Source organism: Megalobrama amblycephala, linkage group LG6 (genome assembly GCF_018812025.1).
Source record: "Megalobrama amblycephala isolate DHTTF-2021 linkage group LG6, ASM1881202v1, whole genome shotgun sequence".
NCBI classification, from domain to species: domain Eukaryota; kingdom Metazoa; phylum Chordata; class Actinopteri; order Cypriniformes; family Xenocyprididae; genus Megalobrama; species Megalobrama amblycephala.
In genome coordinates this window covers 21,251,000-21,276,526 of record NC_063049.1, presented here as the reverse complement: position 1 = coordinate 21,276,526, position 25,527 = coordinate 21,251,000, and the positions used below count along the sequence as shown (strand labels likewise).

At 39.6% G+C, this 25,527-nt stretch overlaps 1 protein-coding gene across 3 annotated transcripts in view; it reads left to right on the top strand.

Annotated features, from left to right (window-relative positions):
• Positions 1-18,475, top strand: part of nrp2b (neuropilin 2b) — an 87,825-nt gene extending 69,350 nt beyond the window's left edge. Inside the window, exons 11-17 of one of the 3 annotated variants that reach the window (XM_048193358.1) lie at positions 1,296-1,373; positions 3,354-3,497; positions 6,147-6,412; positions 6,787-6,883; positions 8,459-8,491; positions 14,986-15,045; positions 16,558-18,475. In XM_048193358.1, the coding sequence (XP_048049315.1) occupies positions 1,296-1,373; positions 3,354-3,497; positions 6,147-6,412; positions 6,787-6,883; positions 8,459-8,491; positions 14,986-15,045; positions 16,558-16,862 (983 nt within the window). In that variant the 3' untranslated portion in view covers positions 16,863-18,475. Of the gene's footprint in view, positions 1-1,295; positions 1,374-3,353; positions 3,498-6,146; positions 6,413-6,786; positions 6,884-8,458; positions 8,492-11,195; positions 14,739-14,985; positions 15,046-16,557 lie in introns of those variants that run through there. The other 2 variants (XM_048193359.1, XM_048193360.1) reach the window with 2 other exon arrangements.
• The last annotated feature ends 7,052 nt before the right edge of the window (positions 18,476-25,527 follow it).

Here is a 25,527-nt window from a genome sequence, read left to right as displayed (position 1 = left end):
GCCTTAAAAAGCATAATCAAAAACTCTTTGCAAAAACGTACAGTCTTACTGACCCCAGACATGTAAACAGTACTGTACATTAGATGGGACACAAATGTGTCATACTTTATGTATGTGAAGCTAAAGAATGAAAGGTGTGTTACCTGACAGAGAGTTCTCAGTTCCCAGATATCCAGGACTTGCTGGGAGGTTAATTGCATTTGTAAAGGGCAGAAAATTAATAGAGTTTAATGTCAGAAGCAGCCAGCTGGTGCATCCCTTTCATGTACGCACCCGCTTATAGAAATTAATAACATATTAATATTACAGTAGGCCTCTCCTTTTCATGTTGTGCTAAAGTGTCTACATGATTAGTGTTACGCCACTCACGTATTTGCCAATTAAGCAGGGAATTGTTAAGAGTAATGACATTAATGACTTTAAGAGCTGACAATCATTACTCATTTACGCCTCGTTGTCTCTAAATCTTCATTCGCTTGATCCCCCGCAGGGAACAAAGAGAGATGCAACGGCTGATTTAACATTTTCTGTCATCACAAATGATCACCGCAGAAACCATGTAAGAGTGCTGTTGCAATCACCGACACTGAAAGTTTTGTTGCCGTCTCTCTTGTCATTTTGGCCAAAACTCACATCGCTTATAGGTGAGAGATGTGAAGGGAAAGAACAGAAATAAAGCTTAAGGAGTCAACTATGTTGCTGTGTAAAAACGAAAGCGAGCGAGAGACAGTCAGAGGAGGGAATGTCTTTAGAAATCTTGTGACTCATGGAAAATAGCTGTGGCAGCAATGGTTTCACTTTTAAACGCATTGTGGGTAACTGGTACAGTAACTACAGTTGTCTGAGGTGGAATGGCAGTGGTGATGGGGCTATCATCTACAGAATATGCTCTCTCCACCGTAAATAGCTCTCAGATGCTCAGAATTTTTTTCTAGTTGTGGTTTTCTAATATTCCTCTTATTGTAAACGCACAATGTGCACATGTGGTGCATGTGCACATTTTTAATTGTCTCAGTCTGGTTTACGTGTGTCTGGTGGTTGTGGCCACTTTTTGGGGGGACAGATGCTGGTGTGCATGCTTGCCTGTGTGCAATCATGCATGATTATTCTGTCATTTCGTATTTGAGGAGTGTTTGCCAGACACTATGTGTGTGTGTGGGTCTGGGTTAGGGAGATTTCCGTATTCATCAGCACTGGTACAATGGTCTTCTTTGGAGAACATTAATTGTGCCTTACACATTTTTCTTAGTCTCAGGCTTAGTTCTAAAATGTACTGTTTTTTTACTTTCTTTTAGAATCTACCACCATTCCTGACACTGCCACGCCTACCCTTTCCCCTCAGGAAGCGACAAGTACCGCCCACAGGACACCAGGTAATCAAACAGAGCACCTTACTTGCAGAATACATTACTAGTGTACAAGATCATATCTTGCTGTATAGAGTGAATATCAATATATACAGTCAGATCAATAAATATTACAAAGACTCAGTACTTGGCTGACATGTAATGGGAATATCTAGTAGAGCATATCTAATTAACGAATGTTTATATAAGCAATTTCAGTATATCACACATGCACTTTTATTTACAGTACTCTGCTGTGTAATTGCAGCCTTGCTTTTCCCAGAGCTCTAATAACAGATTGCCGCCCCTCCATTTCTACACACTTATGTGTTGATGAGTAGAGGCTCGCAGCATGAACGCTAACATTATGATAACTAGCATAGCAGCATGCCTTTGGATGGATGGCTGATGGAGGCTCGCTAAATGCTGAGACACGGCGCTCCATGTAGATGAGACTGTCAGTGTCTGCATGTTAATAAAGCAGCAACAGCAAGGCCAATCTGTGCACATACTGTAAGGCTGAAATCTGTGCACATACAGTACGGTGAAACAGGAATCTGTCACATACAGTGAGACAGACAACAGTCTCTTACGTAGAATGAAACTGGAAACTGCAGTGTACAGTGAGACAGGAATCTGTCATGTAGAGTGAGGCAAGAACCTGTGCACATTCAGTGAAATGGCAGTCTTTCACATACAGTGAGACTGTAAACATTCATGTGTAACCCCTCAGGTCCTACTTGCCATGCTCTGTGCGGGCCTCAAACCCGGGTCTCCGGTGTGGGAGGTGGGTGCGCTAACAAGGAGGCTAAAGACCGGAGCCAGGATTCGAGGCCCCCACAGAGCAGGGCGAGTAGGACCTGAGGGGTTACACTGGTGCTGTGACTAGTGAGGACAGTGGTGGGAGTGAGTGTAAGGGAGGCCAACTAGTATAAGCTGTGCAGATAAACCTCACTCCCTTCCCTCAAGAGGCACACTGGCGACTGACGCTAGCCCTTAAAGGCTGTAGTTTGTAGTGCGCCTCTTGAGGCAAGGGAGTGAGGTTTATCTGCACAGCTTTTACTAGCTGGCCTCCGTTACTCTCAACCCCCTAAACCTCACTCACATCCGGGTCACGGCACCAATGTAACCCATCAGGTCCTACTCGCCATGCTCCGTGCGGGCCTCGAACCCGGGTCTTTTGTGTGGGAGGCGGGCATGCTAACAAGGAGGCTAAAGACCAAGACCACAGCCCACACTGGAGACCACGGTTTGAGGCCCAGACAGAGCGGGGCAAGTCGGACCTGAGGGGTTACACTGGTGCCGTGACTAGTGAGGACAGTGGTGGGAGTGAGGTTTAGGGGGGTGAGTGTAACGGAGGCCAGCTAATATGAGCTGTGCAGATTAACCTTACTCCCTTGCCTCAAGAGGCGCACTAGCGACCGACACTAACCCTTAAAGGCTGCAGTTTTTAGTGTGCCTCTTGAGGCAAGGGAGTGAGCTTTATCTGCACAGCTTTTACTAGCTGGCCTCCATTACAAACCTCACTCCCATCCGGGTCACGGCACCAATATAACCCCTCAGGTCCTACTCGCCCCGCTTTGTGCGGGCCTCGAAACCCGGGTCTCCGGTGTGGGAGGTGGGCACGCTAACAAGGGAGGTTTATCTGCACAACTCTTACTAGCTGGCCTTTATTACACATGTACTGTGAGACAGGAATCTGTGCACATACAGTGAAACAGGAATCTGCTATGTACAATGAAACTGGAAATAAATACAGTGAGAGGGGAATCTCTGTTTGTAAAATGAGACAAATTGTGACACAGTTTTACACAAAGTATTGCTTGGATATAAACAGCACTGGTTAGGTTTAATTAAATACGCTGTGCAGTTAGACATACAGTATGTATAATGATTTCATGAAGCAGGAAAAGAGGACACATATAGTATGTGTGTGTTATTGGAGAGCCTGCAACAGGGTCTGAGATCATGGAAAATGAGTATGGTTTGCTCTTTCTTTTTTCCCAGCTCCCACCACTCTGTCATCTCTGGGTGGTCTGTGTGACTTTGAGCAGAGTATGTGTGGATGGACCCACGACCCCATGTCTGATTTGAAGTGGTCTCTCTATAGTTCCTCTAGTCCTAGTCTGGATCTAACACTGGGATCTGACAGTAAGTACATCTTTATAAAAGTTATTACATAGCTTAAAACAAACTAACAAATGTTTGCACCAATATCTTCAAACATAAACAAAAACATTGTGAATATTTTAGGATAGCATTGGGAATATCAGGAACTTTAAGAAGGCAAATGTACTTGATTAATAAGAATTGTTGAGAAAATAAACAGGGACTGCAGAAGAAGGATTAAAAGGAAGTCTTGTGATGTATGCTGACCTACTGTGACCGTACTGCACAAAATACATTTTTAGACCTTCCTTTGCCCTTGTCCTCTTTATGAATCCACACACATGCACTTACCTCTCTTTTTCCATCCATCCATCTCATTACTGGTGTGTAATTAATGTGATGGTTGAAATCTGGGAATAGTATCTGTCACTCTCTCAGTCCATCCTCGTTCTTCCTCTGGGAGTTTGTTCCTCTCTTCACATCCCTGAGCTTACCTGACCTTTATCAACCCTACGTGAAAAAAAGATGAGTGCTTCACTAATTCTGCATGCACACACACACACTCACTCACGCACACACAAACAGGTTAGTTTTGCTATCAAAGTGAGGACATTCCATAGGCTTAATGGTTTTTATACTGTACAAACTGTATATTCTATCCCCCTACACTATCCCTACCCCTAAACCTACCAATCACCGAAAACATTCTGCATTTTTACATTTTTAATAAAACATTGTTTAGTATGTTTTTAAAGCTATTTTAAATATAAGCACTCATAAAATGTGCTTTCATGTTTATGTCGTAATACCAGTGTAATATCCATGTCATTATATAAATTTGTGTCCTCATAAATCACAAAAACCAACCATACACACACACACATTCACACACACAGTTCTCCATGTCCTCACTGCTTTCCTGGAGTACTCTGCCTTGTGAGGCTGTTAAAACAATCTTGCACTGTTTTCCATATGTCAGGATTTAAAGAGAGTTCCAGTAGTCAAGAGGAAAGAATCCTCTCCTGTTTTAACCATTCCCAAACCAAGTGAACCCCCAAGCCTAAGGTTTTCGCCTCTCTCTCTCACACACACACTCTCTCTCTCCCTCTTTAACACCAGGGGTGTCACGTCACATTCCTCACCTTCTCCAAACAAACTATGTAGATCCCTTAACACAAAACTTCTAGATACGCAAACTCGATTTTACACATAATTGGTTTCCAAAATGTGTCTGAATGTAATTCATAACACAAGCACACATTGTATTCTTTAACTAATGCTTTAGTACTGTATCTACAGTCTTTAAGGTCAAAGGGTCAAGGTTTGGTTGGTAAACCCCAGCTCGTAGATGATGTACATACATCATCTGGGGCCAAAAAGCAACTTTCTCCATTGACTGCCAGATTCGACCAGATGTTTTGTATGGAAGCCTGTTTCTTTTCAGTAAAGGACAGAAGTAAAAAAACAAATAGATATAAAGTCACATTAAGAATTACAATTACAAGATAAACAGTCACAAAGTCCAAGGTGGAAACGGACTTCCATAGTATGTTTCTGGCTTCCCACCATCCCCGGACAAGAGCTGCTCAACTCATTCACTTTATAGCACAGCTCACTCCCATAAAACGATCCAACATCACAGTAAGCCGTGTAGATCCCATGGCTCCTGGAACAGATCTCTGAGCATTCCAGAGTGTTCATACCCCAGTGATTTAACCAGGAAACGGAAAAACAGAGGACCAGAAAGGGTTAATACGCAGTCAGCCTAATTAACTTTAGGTGTAGAAGGTTCCACTTAAAAAACAATAATCCCAGAAGTGCCTTTCCCTGCCCTCTGGTTACCTCACAGGCACATCTACCTAAGCTAAACTGCGTCTGAGCTACGGTGAACTTTCCCTGTGAAAGGGTAATTCATTTTCCTATATGTATACCCAAGATTAAACAGAGGAAGTTCTTTTGCTTTAATTAAGTGCATAATCTATTTAGGCATCTCATAAAGGAACACCAGCGACAGCCCGATCTGATCTCTGATTTCAGTGCTGTATTTTCAATAAGTTTGGGATGAGAAATGTGTCAAAGTAGGGCGAACGGAAATGACTATGCCATTTCTCTATACATCAGTGGAAGGTAGGAGCATTCGAATTATAGCTGAGGGAGCATGGGTAATGATGATCATTTCTGGTGCCATGCTGTCCAGTCAGATCACTCACAGAGTGTTTCCCAACCTCCTCTTTGATTGTTGTTTTCCGCTCTTCCTCTCCTCTCCCATTCATTTTTCTTCCGCTTTACTGAGACATCCACAGTGGGATCTGACAGAGATTGTTGTAAGGACTCTTTCCTCTGAAAACAGGGGGGGATGTGCTTTTATGTCTGAGCTTATTTTCTGCTTCCTTCCCTCCATTAAAAAATAATGGTTCAATTATTTATTACTTAGCAACCTAAAAAAACATACCAGATTGTTCAGTGCAATGTAACGGCGAGAAAGAAACAGAATTAAATTTGGCTTACAGTGAGATCTCTAAGTTAAGGCTTGTTCCTGGATCTATATCCTGGTTAGTATAGGGTTAAGGTTTTGGTTTAGGGAAATGATTAGGGTTGGGAAGTTGTTGGAACATGTTTCTTTGACAAGAATGTTGTTCCAGGACCAACAAAAGATGTTTAACATCAGCACTTGTTTCTTTCTCTCTACAGATTTTGGGAATTTCCTGTACGTGGAGGCGAGTCCCAAGTCAGAGCCGCAGCGCGCACGTTTAATGAGCCCATCGGTGGGACCCGAGCGTCGGCCCGTCTGTCTGCTCTTCTACTACCAGCTTCAGGGTGAAGGTCAGGACAGTCTGCGTGTGCTGCTCCGGGACGATGACCAGGAGGAGACACTGCTCTGGGCACTGAAAGGAGACCAGGGGCCCATGTGGAGGGAAGGCCGGACCATCCTGCCTCAGTCCCCTAAAGAATATCAGGTGCATAGATACTCATCCGTGATGTATATGGTAACACTTTATTTTAGGGTCTTTTAACTAGTTGCTTATTAGCATGCATATTACTAGAATATTGGCTGTTTATTAGTACTTATTAAGCACTTATTATTCTGCATGACCATATTCTACAATGTTAATCCTACCCAATACCTAAACTTAACAACTACATTACTAACTATTAATAAGCAGTCAATTAGGAGTTTATTCAGGGAAAAGTTGTAGTTAATAGTGTTGCCATGTATATATAATGATAAACATTGACTTGAGAGTAATACAGGATGTGAATTGACACCAGTAACAGTGCTGATGGAAACGTACAGTCTTTAAATCTCTTTCTTTTGCTTTAAATTTGCAAGGTTGTCATCGAGGGCTTCTTTGAGCGAGGCAGTCGAGGGCACATCTGGGTCGACAACATCCATATGAGCTCCAGCATGGAGCTTGAGCAGTGTACACGTAAGTATCAACATCTGGATCTTTCTTTGTCTTGCTTTATTTCTCTCTGTCAGCCATCATCCACCATATTTGTCACCAGGGACCAAAATGCCAAGCACCAGATGCAAGCAAAATTTGCTTTGACAAGTAAACAAAGGGGAATTTTCTTTAAATTAAGCCTAAAATGAAAATTAACTTAAATTACAAAAATAAAATAGAGAAAAAAAAGTCAGATTAAATTATTACATTTGTCATAGGGATTTGCATTTATTGCTATATTTTAAATATTTATTTTTTTATTTAAAAAAACAGCAAAATAGTTTCTGTTTTTGGTAACACTATTTTAGGCTCTTTTAACTAGTTGCTTATTAGCATGCATATTACTAGAATATTGGCTGTTTATTAGTACTTATTAAGCACATATTATTCTACATGACCATATTCTACAATGTTAATCCTACCCAATACCTAAACTTAACGACTACCTTACTAAGCAGTAAATTAGGAGTTTATTGAGGGAAAAGTCATAGTTAATAGTGTATATGTGTTCCCCATACTAGTTTTTGTCAGATGTGACAAAAACTATATTTTGGACCCTGCCTGTCACCAAACGATCCATTCTTACTGTAGCTTTCCATGCCCATCCCATTCAAGCCCAAGAAAAAAAATTAATCACATAGAAAGTGTTTTTCAAGTGCTCGGCTCACACAAAAAGCTGAAAACTAGGCCACACTCACCCTGTGGGCTCTGATCCCAATCTATGTTTCATTAGTTTCTTTTCCTTCTCGTCTCTTATTTGTAAACAGAGCTTTCCAGAGCCATGCCAGGGAATAACCAGGCAGGCCTGCTCTCGACGGTGTAGCTTTTCACAAACACAGAACAGACATTAATGTCGAACAAAGCTCTTCGCTACATGGCCAGTCACTCACAATGCCGTGAAGGTTATTTACTGAGCAAAACATTGCTTTTCCTCTGAGGTCATATGACTTATTATACTTAAACAATGATCAGCAAAAGTAAGATTAGTTATGAATCAAGATATTGATGCGAGCTGTCATTCAGTGGCTCACGTACACGCTTCCGCCGAAGGCTTTGGGACTGCTCTTATTAATTAAAGCTGTTCGGTGTGCATGCGCCAGCCCCTGCGTCGCTGCCAAATCTGTCCCCTGCCTCTCTGCTGAGTTCCCTTTTAAAGCGACTGCATTCCAAACATTCTGAACTGCCATTCTGTTTCTCTGGCATTCTGAGTGTGTGCGCAGCAAAGTTTGCCAAATGACAAACAGCCCAATCCTATTCTCCTCCCTTCTTCACTCTGTCTGTCTTTTTTCTTCTCCTTAACCTGTGTTTGTGAATTCAGACCCCTCTACAAAAATTGTCTTTGTAATGAGCTACAGTGTTGCTGGGGAGTTCTATTAATAATAATTTACATGTGTAGTTAAAGGGGCTATAAGAATTGTAATGAATATCATGCAGGAAATGTCCTTACCTGATAGATATCACTGAGATATCAGGATATATATTAAGCCAATCAGAAGGGTGGAATTCACAGCACCTAACAATTCATTCTGTCAATCTTTTTTTTCCTTCTTGTTTCAGAACCCTTCGCTGCATTCCCCCCTGAAATGACTGGTGAGTTTCTGGCATATTGTCATTTCCTGTGCCAATGTTTGTGCTTCCTGCTTGTTGCCTAGCAGCTTGCATCACCTAAAGTGCTTTTGATAATCATTGTTAATTTGATTAAGCTTCACACCAGCAGCACACAGGGATTCTGTAGAGTCTGTTTCCAATCGCACAACAAAGTTTAAATGAGTCAGATTCAACACCGATTTTGTGTGTTTAGTTGTTCGTTCATTGACGTTGGTGTCTTGATGTCAACCCATTACCGTCATCATGGTTATTGTCCTCACCATCATTATTGTCATATGGACATTTGGAGCATGGGCTGTATCCCAGCATGCATCTGTAGCCTCACATCATGTGCTGTGTTACTGTATATGGTGTTGTCATGCTAAACATCATCAAATGTGGCCTGTAGACTCAGTTGGTGTATGTCACCCCTTGACATTTCAAAAACATTTCTCACCAAGTTCTTCCTAAACCAAATTATCTAAGCAATGCTATCCACATAATTAGCTCTGTAATCATTAAAAATGGTCTCATTATTATTATTATTATTAGTAGTAGTAGTAGTAGTAGTAGTAGTAGTAGTAGTAGTAGTATATAATGCCGATTACATAGTGTCTTTTTATACTAAGTGCATATAGCATCCCTTTTAACACTATTTACACTTGCTCCGCCCACCAAAGTCTGGTTGGACCACGCAAGTTCTAAAAAAGTCATGCAGAATTCATCAACTTCAGTGGTGCAGCAGTAGCGAGTAATGTTCGCAGACCTGGCTTTTAACGCAATTGACGGGTTTGAATCCGCCTTTTGCCGAGCTCGGATTTATTTTCAATAAAAATGAAAATAATGTTCTAAAAGTGGAAATAAACTGCGAACAAGTGTTTAATAATATTAAAAGTGTTTATTGGGTAGGGTTAGGGGAAGGTGTAGGGAGGGTTTTTATTCTCCCAATAAGACAGCATCCATTTAATAATTTTAATTAATATAATTATTTACACTTTATGATATTATTGCATCCTGTTAATGTACAAAAATACTGAGGTGGAAATTGTATCTGCCAATATAAAGTATAGAAAGCATCTAATTGATGCATCTCAAAGAACTGATACTTTTACATGGTGTGAATAGAATATATCGCTGTTTTCACCTAGTGTAAATAACATATCGCTAAGAAAATGCTGCTATTGTCACTTAGTGTAAATAGAATATATTGCTATTTTCACTTAGTGTAAAAAGCATCTAATTTACACTTAGCCGCTGCCTAATTATTATTGTTGTTGTTGTTATTATTATTTGTTTTTATTAATATTATTATTAGGAAATAATAATATTAATATTATTTTTTCAATAGTAGTAAATAGTAGTAGTATTATTAATAATAGTAAATCCCAATTATGCTTTTTTTTTTTTTGTATTGCATCTTAAATACATAAATTGCTATTCAAGGTGCTACACAGGTCAGAATATAAAATGAAAAAAAAAAATAGACAAATAATTTTCCCTATGGAATTTTAAGAAACATCCGAGACAGTTGATACAAATCATCACTGTGAACTCTTTTAGAACTATTTCAGTCTGCTGAGCTATGAAAGAGCAATATCTGAGCAGTACCATGTTCTTCTGGGGTGACATTGCACGAGTTGTAAACTGGTGAAAAAACATTCACAAATTTGCTATACTGACAACACTTAAATGAGAAAAGCAAAGCACTCTAATATGGATGGTACACCTTATCCTTGTAAAAGCATTGTTCTGGCGGTGTGTGTGAGCTGCTGTGCTGCTATGGATGTCATATGTTTATTCCCCAACAGCTGCATGATTGCGGTCAATCAGATTCAGCTGCAGTGGAATAATCCTCATACACTCCATTTTAAATGATTGTGGAGCTCACAAGCCCACTAATATCCAATTCCTTTTGTAACTAACTCCCCTTTTCTTAATTGAAATGGAAATGATTCCCAGTGTAAGTAGATTCGTTTTCCCATAGCAGTTCCCATAGAGTCAAAATTCCTAGATTACATGCGTGTTTATGCATAGACGAGGGGAAGAGGACATAGAGGGAATAGAAAGAGAGATTGGTGGAGGTTTGTGTGTGTGTGTGTGTGTGTGTGTGTGTACACATGTGGTGGGTGAGCAGTTTTCATGCACTGCTGGGTTGGGTTCATGGAAGACTTTGGCTTGAGGCAGATGAAGCTGGCACAGATCCATGCATGCAAGAAAACAGAACTTTCCCCCTAGATTGAAAAACTACAGAGCACGTGCACAGACACACACACACACACACACACACACACACACATACTTTATACCCTGAATATACCGCATTACAAAAGAATGGCTGAGAGGAGGTGCTGGTGTCTTATGACACAATATGCTTTTATGACCTTCACATTTGATTGCATAAGAAATTAGCACAGATTCCACCATGCATCAGCACATTTCAAGTGAACTGTATCATCTGTTCACACCCCATAAAACACATGTCTGCATTCTTAATGTGATTTAGAAGGACAAACTCTATCTGAATAGTTATCGAGTCCCTGCGAAGGGGCCACTGACGTGCATGTGCATTTGCGTGTCTGTGTTTGTTTTGTTTGTATGCAGCACCAAATCAGAGCAAAATCATTCACATACAATCCAAGATGGCTTGAAGCTATGCAGTCTGCATGCCTCTCTACCCCAAGCCAATTCTTCTGTGTCTCTCCACCAGGGGGAGCCTCACCTGGCTGGAGCGACCCCACTGTTGACACGACAGTGTCCCTGCAGCCCATGCCCACCTACTGGTATTATGTAATAGCCGGAGGTGGCGCCATTTTCCTCCTGGGCTGCGTCACGTTGGTCATGGTGCTGTGTTGCCATCGCTACCACCTGGCGGCCAAGAAGAGCCAGCACTCTGTGTCCTACCAGAGCACGTATACAGGACAGTACGGAAGCGGTGGCCCCGGGAATCTCGCCGGACCTGGGGTGGAGCCGATGCTAACGATTAGGTTAGAGAAGCAAGAGCCCTGCTCCCAGTGCTGAGACGACACCGACGAATCGCTTCCTCTCGCTATTTCACAAGGACACCTGCGTGGTGCCCCTTAAAGTTGAGGATGAGGCGAAGAAGATGTGGACTGATATAAGCACCAGAGTTGTTGAGTTCTCTGTGACTCTTTTGTGGAGCTCCAGTGCTGGGAAGGAGGGGATCTGCTGTGCCGAAGGGACATCCAGCCAAAATCCTGACTGGCAGGGACCCCCTTTCCCTCTTCTCTCTCTAGCTGTATGTGTGGATGGGAACCTTACTGTGAAAGCTCTAATCTCCTGTTCATGACCAATCCTATTGTACAGTCAAAAGAACTCGGAAGCATTGCCAAACTCCGAGGAGAGCCTGCGAACAGCAACTGGAGAGAGGCGTCAGAACAAAAAGGAAAACCGGCAAACATTTCCTTGCATGTGTGCCGCATCTTATGTGCACATAGGAACACGCAAGGAGTTCAACAAGAAGCTTCAAAGAGACAAAAGCATGAATGTCAAACACTCTGGGACAAATGTTCTTGCTGGAGAATCAGGATATGTGCGGAAGGCTTAGGTACCACGTAATGTACTGAATTTTTAAACTCCTGGTACCTCCTTTGACTATTGAATGAAGCTTCTTAAAAGCATTTTGAGGGCTGTTTGCCTTTTCAGAGAGTTCATTTTGAGTATCTGTCAATGTGTCTATATATAAACTCTTCTTTTCTGAAAGTCACTGGGGCTTTGGCACTTCGAATACGTCTGAAGAGATACAGTATGTTTTCCGCCTATATGCAAAGGTCACATGACCCTGCCTTAGCCAGCCTATTCCTCTGATTGGCCGACCGACTGACACAACATTGGCCTTAAGACGCTTCAGTGGCATTGGGCTAGTTCAAGCCGATCACTGTTCTCATTTATTATTTAATCCTTTCGTATTCATGCTCAGCCGAGATCAACTTAAGTGTATATGCAGCTAACTGATGCACTGACTTTATTTTTATAGCTAACACTAAAGCAGTGTGTGTATTTGTGTGTTGTTCCCCCAGAGATTTTGATTTACACATAGTCTTGTAAAAGAGCAGAAGTGGAGAGCTTTGTAAATCTGCCAAATGTTAGACGGTGCAGGAACGCTTCGCTAGCTGATTTTGCTTCAGGGAGTGAGTTGGCACGTTAGCATGATAGCTGGAGCCCATCTCCAAGTCCACCTTCTATAGTGTCACTCAATACTGAATCATTAACCAACCTCTTATCTGTATTTTTGGATGTTTTTTTTTCCGTTTTATCAGTTGAGTTTGATAGCAGACAGGGAAAAAAACAATTAGCATTTTGTTTTATTAGCATTATTTGCATATGACAATCTTGCTACAGATTTTTTTGTTTAATGTATCAAAACATATTATATATGCAGGAGAACGTTTTAAAATGCACATAAAAAATTGTCCCTGTGTGCTGCGAGTATTCGCTTCATCTCTTTCATGTGCTACTTGAAACGTAGTGGTATACCTCTAAAAAAAAACATGCTATAGTCTGAGATGTTCTGTCCAAGTACATAGTGTTCAATGTTTTCTTCTGCACCAAACAAACACACAAAATAGGCGCCATCAGAGCTCAGGATGGAAATTCCCCCAACAAAACATTTTTCTCTTTACACATAAAGAGTCTGAGTCTTCATCCATTACTGAAAGCATCTGTCAGGCAGCCACGTCAGATTTTGGCTTCATCTAAAGCAACTGGGATGAAAGGAGAAAGTAAATCCTGATATCTTGTTATGTCCTCCATCTGGCAATAGGTGAAAATAATCCCCCATCACGGACGGGCTGGCCCTTTTCTCGCCCGTTTATCTGCTCTTCGCGAAAGAATGTGTGGGGAGATGGAGGGCGAGATCAAAGAAAAGCCTGCTTTAAATATAGACCTTCTCTGCAAAATCCAGGGTCTGAAGGGGTTTGTTTGAAACACAAAAGCACATGAAAGATCCTTGCAGACAGCCAGAGAGACCATCTGACCCAGCAGGCACATTGTGGAGCATTGTCTCCTCTTTTCCAACCTAATCCTCTATACAGTAGAGTGTGTTCTGGGGAGATGGGACACACGGCAGCTTTTCATGCGAGACATCAGTTCAGTTCAGTTTTGAGTCATGCGGTCTCCGATGCGCAGCCAGAAACCTCTTACTCATTTAAGGCAGAATTTTATACGATATGCAACACGTTTCTTTGAGTTTCTGTGGCCCACCTGCCCCAATTGAATGTGTAACAAAATTGTCTTGTCTCGTCTTGAGCAATTATACCGTTTGATTCCTTACATTTAACAAGCGTTCTGGTTTGTTTTGATCAAGATGCATTTTTCTGTCCTGGATGTTTCATATGCCTGTATGATTAATGTATGAATTTATATCAGACTTTTAACTCAGACTAAACAATTGTGATTCTGGATGTTGTTTTTAGTCTGAATGTATTAATTTAATTTCATTCTCAGTTTTTCTCTTTACTATTTATTCTGAGTTGCTTAAAAATCATAGCTGATTATATTATGTTTTTAAATCTATTTTGTTTTTTGAGGGTTTCTTTGAACCATTTCATATTTCTAATTAGGTAATGGACCAGATTACATTTTCTTAAGCCTGTCGTAAGCATTCTTTCTTGGAGTTTTTTTTTTTTTCTTCTTCTTTTGCCGTCTCTCAAAAGATATTAATGAGCAAAAGCACTCAGAGGGGCCCCATATGATGCCAAAAGTCTGTCTCTGATAGTACCTGCACAAAACAGCATATGCTTTCACCCCTCCTCAGAGACAGAGACAGGAAAAAGCGGTAGACGTCTAAAGTGTCTGTCTGGAGAAACTGAATTTTAATGTGCAAAAAAAAAACAAAAAAAAACCCTCCAGGTTGTATACTCTATATGTTTTGCTTAAAAACAGGTGAAATATTCCACCTACAGAATTTGAACTTGATTAAATCAGTTCGGTCTATTGAAGTATTTACTCATGTTTACTGAACATGAATTTTTGATGTTCATTATGTCGACATTATGCTTAATTTGCATTACGTTCTGATGGGTTTGTGGTTTTGTGCACTTTTTTGTCCTTTGTGAATGTGGGGCTTTGACCCTGCCATCTATATAAGCTTTTTCTTTTCTCTCTACAACACAGCATTTTCAGCCTGTTTAAATACATACAGTATGAGGTATATTTTAGCCTGTTGAATTTCGTGGTCTTGGAAATGTTGTATGGAATGTTACAATAAAGTGATATTTTTCTACAAACTGCAGCTAAAGTGGTTTGTGTTCTTTTTTATGGGTATTTGATGATTTGATGACCCAAGTCTGTGTGATCATCAGTGTACAGTTTTTGCTATTTATGTTGGCCATTTTGTGCTCACACTGCTGTTACTGGCTCATGGAGCAATAATGCACATGTTGTTTTCTTGGAATGTACCAAAAGAGCTTGTTTTCATGTAGCCTCAACTCAATTTGACATTGAGTGTTTCATTTGGGTTGTGTTTGTCTTCCAAACAGAGCGAAGACCCGAAGACCTTGGAAATAATCAGAGAAATGGCAGAGAGCACATTGGTCAAGGTAAATCTATTCATCAACCTTCAAGCCTTAGACTGGTGTATTTTAATAATAAACACAAATGGAGTCTTAGACCAGCAACAGAAAGTACACAAATGTGGATGTGAATGCCTGGCCAATACATCGTAAGCTCACATATTAAGACTTGATTTCAGGGAATATATCTCAAATGAAGTTTATTTTGCCTGCACATTGGCAGATATATATTTATTTCTTGTTTTTGGCATTAATCTAACAAAATTTAGTGAGCTATATGAACTATATGCCAGTGGAATAAACAAAAAAAAAACTTTTTTGGTTTTGGTTTAATATAATATTTTAATATAATTAAGTTTTATTCTACAAGGATGCATTAAATTGATCAAAAAAGAAAATTCTGTTATTTTGAAGAATCCAGATTAAAAAACTGTATCACAGATTCGCTAAAAATATTAAGCAGCACAACTGTTTGATAACACATTGATAGTAAGGTTTTTTGAGCAGCAAATCAGCATATTAGAATGATTTCTGAAGGGTCATGTGACACTGAAAATTGGAGTAATGATGCTGAAAATTCAGCTTTGTCATCATAGTAATAAATTACATTTTAAAATATATTAAAATGGAAAACGGTTATTTCAAATTGTAATAATATCTCACAATGTTACTGTTTTTGATTAAATAAATCCAGCCTTGGTGGACATAAGAGATAAACATTAAAAAATCTTACCAACCCCAAACTTTTGAATAGTAGAAAACAAGTCTTATTCAATACAATTTCACTACTCCAGTAAATTTAACTCATTTTAAGTATGTATAGATATTTTAACTTGTCTGGCTATCACCAGACCAAGCTCAATTTAAAATTGAACATTGGTCTGGGGAGTCTGCTATGTATTTTCTACTGCACAAGAGGCGTGATCAACGAGCATTATTCACGCAATTGGATAGTCCTTCAACCAATCAGATCAACGATCCGGGTGACGTACTTTGCAGAGCGACGCGAAAACTCCAGACAGGTTTAGTTTGTATTGGTTTGTAGCATTGATCAGCGGTTTGCAGAAGCAGCAATGGCATCAAGCGATTTTTGCAGGTTGTGCAAAAAAAAAAAAAAAAACACGAAAGTGAGTGGTATTTACACCCACTCGAGCGATTTGTTTGCTAAACTAAACATCGTCGAGAGGTTAAAAGGAATTGGATTGACGGTCATGCTTGCCGTCGCTTCTCTATCGTCATCGTGTTATACCCGCCAATAGCGGTTCCCAATCACAGACTGTTCCCAGAAGCAGTAGAAATGAATGTACGGGTTTCCAGACTGAGTTGCCGGGCGAAATCAAATCGCCGGCAGATCAGGCTGGGTTTACCCAGTCTATATGTTAACTGGAATACAAGCCAAAACTCATGTTTTGCAGTCAATGGCATGTGAAGTCAGTTGCATTTATTTCAGCTCTTACTGTTTTTTATCCAAAAGCTATTTAGGTCACATTGTTACTTGCAAAATTCAACGACTGATAAACATTCTATTCCCATTTCCAGCGTTCCCATTCCCTGACTGGACCACGCCCAACCCCTCACGAGAACCTCCGGTGACACGGTTCTCCGAGAAAGACAATGCCTGGCTGTACACCCTTGATCCCATCCTGGTCACCATCATCGTCATGAGTTCCCTGGGTGTTCTGTTGGGGGCGGTGTGCGCCGGTCTCCTGCTCTACTGCACCTGCTCCTACAACGGCCTGTCCTCCCGCAGCACCACCACACTGGAGAACTACAACTTCGAGCTGTACGACGGCATCAAGCACAAGGTGAAGATCAACCAGCAGCGCTGCTGCTCCGAGGCCTGAAGGGAGCCGATCCAGAGAGGCGCTCTGTCAGCTCGTGAACTGGTGCCGGCCTGATCCAAAACTGTGAATGGACCTCGTGCCGCTAATATAGGGCTGATCTCTTTGTGGAAGGATCACTGGGAGCGTAGAGGCTTCCTGTGGACAGCTCAGCGGGAGTGATCAACACATATCAACCTAATGACTTTCCCCCCCCTTCAAAAATGAAAAAGAACTTTAAAGAAATGTATATTGCTATAGATTTGTAAAGAAAAATACAATCTAATAATGCTTAATGGAAGTTAGAAGAGAGAGAGAGAGGCACTAGGACTAGAAGACAGATCGCTTGTGAAATCTCGGTCTCTATTGTGTGAACGCTGTGGCCTAGAATATTGTGGACATTTGCTTTAGTTTAGACTCGTGTCTTTTTGCTGACTTGCTTAAGTTCCCATCCCATCCCGTCTTTTGCCACTTTCTACAACTGTTTTGAAGTGTCAACGCCTCTTATGAATGTTTTATACATAAGTTCAATCTGTAGCATAATGTTTTTGTTGTGGCCATTAGACAGTGAGGAAAGAAAACACGCTGTATTACATTCAGAAAAAATCCTTTTAGATTGAAGTATTAGGATTGTCTTTTGTGTCTTTTTTTTCTCCTTTTTTTTTTTTGCTTTTGACTGTTTGATTTCTAAGCATAGCGTTAAAGACCCTGTGCTGACAATTTCAAACTTATTTATCGCAACCTATGGATTGCTAAGGATTCAGAGCCACTGAGCTAAAGAGTGTTAAGAGAGTGGAAAGAGAGTGAGAGCTTCTTCTCTTCTCTCCTTCTCTCTTTACCCTATTCTTGAAGGAACAAAGACTCAAGCTGGCAGAGCGACTTTGGTGAAGGAGCTGGAAAATCCCCAAGCCACTTTCATGTACAAACAATCGAGCCTTAAGCAAACTGTTTTGGAGGAGAGCCATTTTGAAACACCAGTCCTTCGGTTTAAAGCCACTGGGGCCTCGGAGGAGTCAGGCCTTATGCTTGCTTTCTTTCATTTCACCTGTCTGTTTACTCCATGGTTTATTTTGGGCTGCTGAAAATGAAGGCTAACAAGACCAGGTTTGGTGTAAGCCTGGGAGAAGGGTGAGAATTTCACAGTACGTTTCACCTCTAGGTGAAGAAAGCGATAGAGCGAGTATGCGCATGGGGGAAGAGTGTGTAAATTTCTTTATTGTACCTCGACTGGCCTCTCGCTCCCCAGAGCCACGCTGGGAGTTCTGTTGACTTGTGGGTAAGCGGGGGGGTGAGGGGCCTGTCTTATTAGGGAGTGCGGAAAGCAGCCGGAGACATGGATTGTTCAGTTGTTGGGGGAGAGAGCGATGAAGAGGGAGAGATTGTGTGTATTCAGCTTGGTTTTCATTGGACTCTGTTGACTCTTTTCCAAGTGCCTTGGAGCTCTGGCCTGTTTTGGCTTTGCTGCAGAGCTGTGATAGTATTACCTCGTCTGTCTGGGACAGGAGGCCAACACCAAAAGACATGGAGATCCCGGCACTGGTCAGAACATTCAAAAATTGTTGTTTGTAGACTTTGTACAGAAAAAAAGTTCTTTTTTATTGTTATTATTATTATTTAATAAAGTATGATTAACGATACTTGTGACTGGTGTGATCTGTCTGTCTATCATCAATCCATTTATTTGTCTGTCTGTTTATCTGTTTGTCTGACAGCCTATCAATTTGTCTGTCTGTCCATCCGTCCATCTATCCATCAACTGTCTGTCTCTCCCTTTGTCTATCTTTCTCTCTGTCTATCAGTCTGTCTGTCCCTTTGTCTATCTATCTCTCTGTCTATCAGTCTGTCTGTCCCTTTGTCTACCTATCTGTCTGTATCTATTCAATTCAAGGATTCTATTCTATTCTATTCTATTCTCTATCTATCAGTCTCTGCCTATCAGTATGTCTGTTCATTTTTCTATCTCTAGCTCTCTGTCTGTCTTTCCCTATCTATCTATCTATCTATCTATCTATCTATCTATCTATCTATCTATCTATCTATCTATCTATCTATCTATCTATCTATCTATCTATCTGTCTATCTATCCAGTTCTCAACCTGTCTGTCTCTGTCTCTCTATCAGTCTGTCTGTCCCTATTTCTATCTGTCTCTATCTCTATCAGTCTAGCTGTCCATTTGTCTATCTGTCTCTATCTCTCTGTCTGTCAGTCTGTCTGTCTGTCTCTATCTCTCTGTCTATCAGTCTGTCTGTCTGTCCCTATCTCTATCTATCTGTCTCTGTCTATCATTCTGTCCATTTTTCTATCTGTCTCTATCTGTCTCTGTCTATCATTCTGTCCATTTTTCTATCTGTCTCTATCTCTGTCTATCAGTATGTCTGTCCCATCTCTATCTATCTGTCTCTGTCTATCATTCTGTCCATTTGTCTATCTGTCTCTATCTCTCTGCCTATCAGTATGTCTGTCCATTTTTCTGTCTCTAGCTCTCTGTCTGTCTGTCCCTATCTATCTATCTATCTATCTATCTATCTATCTATCTATCTATCTATCCAGTTCTCAACCTGTCTGTCTCTGTCTCTCTGTCTATCAGTCCGTCTGTCCCTATTTCTATCTGTCTCTATCTCTATCAGTCTGGCTGTCCATTTGTCTATCTGTCTCTATCTCTCTGTCTATCAGTCTGTCTGTCCCTATCTCTATCTATCTGTCTCTGTCTATCATTCTGTCCATTTTTCTATCTGTCTCTATCTCTGTCTATCAGTATGTCTGTCCCATCTCTATCTATCTGTCTCTGTCTATCATTCTGTCCATTTGTCTATCTGTCTCTATCTCTCTGCCTATCAGTATATCTGTCCATTTTTCTGTCTCTAGCTCTCTGTCTGTCTGTCCCTATCTATCTATCTATCTATCTATCTATCTATCTATCTATCTATCTATCTATCTATCTATCTATCTATCTATCTATCCAGTTCTCAACCTGTCTGTCTCTGTCTCTCTGTCTATCAGTCTGTCTGTCCCTATCTATCTATCTATCTATCTATCTATCTATCTATCTATCTATCTATCTATCTATCTATCTATCCAGTTCTCAACCTGTCTGTCTCTGTCTCTCTGTCTATCAGTCCGTCTGTCCCTATTTCTATCTGTCTCTATCTCTATCAGTCTGGCTGTCCATTTGTCTATCTGTCTCTATCTCTCTGTCTATCAGTCTGTCTGTCTGTCCCTATCTCTATCTATCTGTCTCTGTCTATCATTCTGTCCATTTTTCTGTCTGTCTCTATCTCTCTGTCTATCTGTCCCTTTGTCTGTCTGTCTGCCCTGTCTCGATCTATCTGTCTAACTGTCATTTTGTCCATCTGTCTGTCCCTATCTCTATCAATTCAATTTCAATTCAAAGTGCTTTATTGGCATGACAATTGTTACAAAGTATTGCCAAAGCATTTCTATCATCAACATACAGTGAATCACATGTACATATAGAAAAAAAGCAGAACGATTAATCAATCAACGTTTAGAATTCTATGAACAATTTAGAATTCTGTGTGTGTGTGTGTGTGTGTGTGAGTGAGAGCGCATTACTGATTAGTCGACTCCTCCCTCTTTTTGTGACAGGTATCAATGTATCTTGCTGCTAGTAGGATACAATCTCTTTTTTCACCTAATAAATGTTGAAGTTGTGTTTTATTGTTTACTTTTGTGAAGTTAGGGCAAAGTATTTCAAATTTTGGATAAAATATCCTCATAGTTGGGGCAACTGGTGAGGAAGTCTATCAGTCTATCTGTACCTTTGTCTATCAGTCTGCCCCTATCTCGATCTATCTGTCTATCTCTGTCTGTCTCTCTGTCTATCAGTCTGTCTGCCCTTTTGTCTATCTATCTGTCTGTCCCTATCTCTATCTTTTTGTCTATCTCTCTATCAGTCTGTCCGTCCCTATTTCTATCTATCTGTCTCTATCAGTCTGTCTCTCTGTCTATCATCAATCCATTTATTTATTTATCTGTCTGTCTATTACCCTGTCTGTTTATATATCTGTCTAATATCTACTCATCTATTCATCCGTCAGTTCATCTATCATCTTTATCATATCGTATCATATCATATTTATCCACACACACATTTCTCTTTACTCCAGCTCTACTGAGTTTCACTACACATCGATCCTGCAGGAAAAACTCAAACACTGGTGGGGTAAATTTCACATCAAGTCCATTCCAGTCCCATTTAAGTTCAGCTCATCTCATCTCAGACAATCCATTGAAATCTGTTTGCAGTCTTAATTCAGCGCCTGACCTCGCTGTGCAGCTGTGTTGAGGGGAGACAGAGGAGAGGTGAGCGTCCCGTCTCCAAAACACTGTCAGTTTATAGACAGCCCTTCTGACTAGACCACACACAATCCAATCCAACGCATAACCTCCATACATGGACAGAGATTCAAAAATAGCGTGCCTCCATGACTCATTAAATATATCACTGTGATCTTGTCTTTCACTTCAAGCATAAACATAGCAAATACTGAACACAGAAGTAGAGAAACAGCATCACACCACATGAATGAGATATTCAGCTATGCATACATTCAAAACTCTCATTTTAGAGCAGCTTGCTGTGCATCACAGAGCAGCAGTGGTCTCCGTCTAAACCCAGATCCCTGCAGATACAAGGGCACATTTGTTTGTTTCCTGTTTGATGTTGACTTGACTAATGATCCATGTGCGTAATTATTTTGTTCTGGATCCTGACAGCCCCAAAACCAAATAATATCATGAAGTGTCAGTTATGTGGCTCGTTCAGGAATGTGCTGTCATGTGGATGCTTGCTATCTTTCCTCATTAACAGTAATGCCACGTTTGAGAAATGCAAGTCACCATCCATCAAGGAAGAGCAAGGGGCACAGAATGTCAGTGATCAGGGCTGAAGTCTTTGCTGACTCAGTGTTGTGGTTTATCTGATAATACGTGATGTTTGGGTTTGTTTGGTTGAGAAGGCCTTGAATTGGACTCCGAGCGCTAGTGTTACTGGGTGGGATTGTTTCTCTCTGCCGTTTCTTGTGACGGCCTTTCAAGAAATCCAAGATGTCCTGAGCCAATACTCTCATTACAGCTCACGTTAGGTTCTGTTTAAACAACCCTGCTAAGATCAATGAAATACATTAAAAATGGAATCGTTCAATAAAACAGTAGAGGACAGAATAAATTATCTATAAATGATCTAATATTCTTTGTAGCTCTGGACATTGAAAGCAATTTTTCATTAAAAGTGGATGTGTTGGGAAGTGTAGCTTTCTTTCTGGTCTGTGTTGTATATATATATCTGACTCTATATTTAATTTAGCTTATATTCTGATGATTTTGCCATAATCGCAGATTCTGTTAATTTGTTCTTGTTCCTGGCCCAGCATGTAATGTTAAAGATTTTTAAAGCTGTTTTTTGCTGTCATAAGAGCTTTCATCTTTTTCATAATAGGTACAATCTTTGCATGGTCTTCTTGCCAAAAGTAAAGTTCCAGAGTAAAGCTCTCACGAGTCACAAAAGCTGCTGATGGGAATGAATGTTTTACTATAGACAGACCGGGATTGTAGAGAGCTGTCAGGAGCGTTTGAATCAGATTCAAACATCTTCCCAGTGGCAGATGGCTGGAGACGGTCTGAGCCGTCAATGACAAGAGACCTGCAAAGGGGACAGATGCTCTGTTTGTATGTGAAAATGACGAGGTCTATCACCAAAACTGTATAACTGTCATGTCTCTCATATTACTCCACAGTCTCTTTCATCTCACATAAATGTTTCAAATCAAATCAGTATTTAATGTCCATTTTAAATTTATTTAGTAAGTTACATAATTGGTAAACCACATCAAAGTGGGATAGAGAGCAGTCAGACAGTCATTGATGCAAAATCAATGCAAGCTATGCTTTATGTTGGGCTTTATTTTGTGATAGTGATGGCTGAATGTACATATAATTTCATTTTATTCTGTATATGCTTATGTAAAATAAATAAATCAGTTTAATTTCAACTTAAATTTTTAAAAATTAGCTGAAATTATTTACAATATAGTATTACCCATAATCCTAAAAGTGACATCAGCTAATTAGAGAAGCACCTGAAAATGGGTATTAGCTGGACAACAAAAGCTAGCAAAATGGTGTCAGCTTATATTAGCTAAGACAGTTGTTAGACTGTTTTCCCGTATAAATACAAAGTTCTGTCACAAAACTCTATATGGCGCAGGCTGATAGGTCTTTAACTCAATCTGCTTGCAATCACATCATTCTCTATAGGGCACATCTGATTGGTTCCTGCTGTATCAGTAGCCAATGAGCTCACTGCTTAACTTTAAAATTCTGGTCAGCATTTTCTGTAGCAGTTCAGAGCACTTTCAGACACCCTCCACCCTCCCCAGCTCCACCTGTATGAATCTGTTATGGTAATTCATGTATGCTATATTGTACAGCAGCAGCATGTCTTACTTGCTCACAGCAGCGTGTCGTGTATGTATAGGCAGTAGCAGCAGCATAGCCGATCTATTCTGCCAAGACCAAACATATCAACATTGTCATATCATTACCATGTCAAACCCAGCAGGCACCTTGATATCAATTTCATGTCAAATACAAGTCAAGACTTGATCAATGCTGTATAACATCATTTTAAATTCAGTTTGGATGGCAATTTCTTCCAGAGGTAATTGGGTGAAAATGAGTTAATCCCACACTGAAATTGGTTTAATGTTGGCCAATATGTTTGACATTCAGTTTACATCAATTCATTGTCATGTTTTTGACATCATATTGATTGACATAAATGATTAGTATGTTTGGCGTACGTCGTCAGCTTGATTAAGTTTATGTAGCATTTTTTCTTAAATGAGGCCTCGAAACGCATCCATATGGAACATCTTCTTTTGAACCGTGTGTAGCTGTTTGTGCATGTGCCCAACTGTAAATTGCTGTGGGTGGACTTTAACTTCAATAGTTAAACGAACAAAGATAAATAAATTACTCTTTCATACTGTTTTCTAATTTTATTCACATTACCCATGCTGAAATGGAAGCAATGGATTGATTATTACATTTACCAAAAATGATACTGATTTGCTAATTTACTACAATGAACTGTAATTCAATACTACTTGTACAATAATACTATTGTACAGTATATCCTTTTTTATTTATAGTGATACCATAATTCTGTGTAATTACAATGCATTTGCTGTAATTACAAAATAATGGTAATACCACATTACAGTGCCATGTCAGGGTTGAAAGCTCATATGGCAAAAATAGCTAATTTTGGAGAGCGTTAGACTGAATATCTAAATGTCAGGGTTTCGGCAGAGGAAGTGCAAGTGTTTGTTTGTGAGAACAGCCGAGTGGTCAAAAGTGTCGAACTCAAGAAGTTTCACTCTTTTCAACATTTTATTACTTTTGTGTCATTATTTTGGTTGAGAATATGACATCAGTGTGTGGATGTCAAATGGACATCAAGTTTTGCTTTTTGACGTCAATGATCTGCATATTTGTTTTTGAATCAATGTTTGATGTCAATTTCAACATCAATTGCCTGCTGGGAACACTCAGAGAGTGATGGGAAATACATTAAAAACACGTATAACCTTAAAATGGTTTAATCAGCCAAACTTTTTAGATAGAGGGAATAAGGTCTGGCCACTATAGCTACTACAGTTGGCTAGGGACTTTTCTACTTACAGTATGTAAGTAGGAACAGGCCAACTGACTGACTTGTAAAGTGACTAATAACAGTTTGTTTTGTTCAAAGTCATGTTAAGGGGCAGGAAAATGTTGCAATAACTACGGAAGAGGATTAGGGCCAAGCAATAATAAAAAAATAAAACCATCTCGAGATTAAAGCTGTTAAATTTTGAGAAAAAACTCGTTAAATTTCGAGAAAAAAGTCGAGATAAAATGTTGAGAATAAAGTCATTAAATTATAATAAAAAAGTCGAATTTGTTCTCATAATTTAACGACTTTTTTCTCGTAATTTAATGACTTTATTCTCATAATTTAATTACTTTATTCTCAACATTTTATCTTGACTTTTTTCTCAAAATTTAACGAGTTTTTTCTAATTTAATGAATTTGTTCTCGTAATTTAACAACTTTTTTCTCATAATTTAATGAGTTCATTCTCAACATTTTATCTTGACTTTTTTCTCAAAATGTAACGAGTTTTTTCTCGTAATTTAACGAGTTTATTCTCAATATTTTATCTCGACTTTTTTCTCGTAATTTAACGACATTTTTCTCATAATTTAATGACTTTATTCTCATAATTTAACGAGTTTATTCTCAACTTTTTTCTCAAAATGTAACGAGTTTTTTCTCGTAATTTAATGAGTTTATTCTCAACATTTTATCTTGACTTTTTTCTCGAAATTTAACGACATTTTTCTCATAATTTAATGAATTTAACTTTTTTCTCATAATTTAATGACTTTATTCTCAACATTTTATCTCAACTTTTTTCTCAAAATGAAATTTTTTCTCGTAATTTAACGTTTATTCATTTTTCTCATAATTTAACTAATTTGTTCTCAACTTTTTCTCAAATGTAATTTTTCTCGTAATTTAACGACTTTTTTCTCATTTTTTCTCTAATTTAACGACTTTTTCTCATAATTTAATGACTTTATTCTCAAATTTAACATTTTATCTCAACTTTTTTCTCAAAA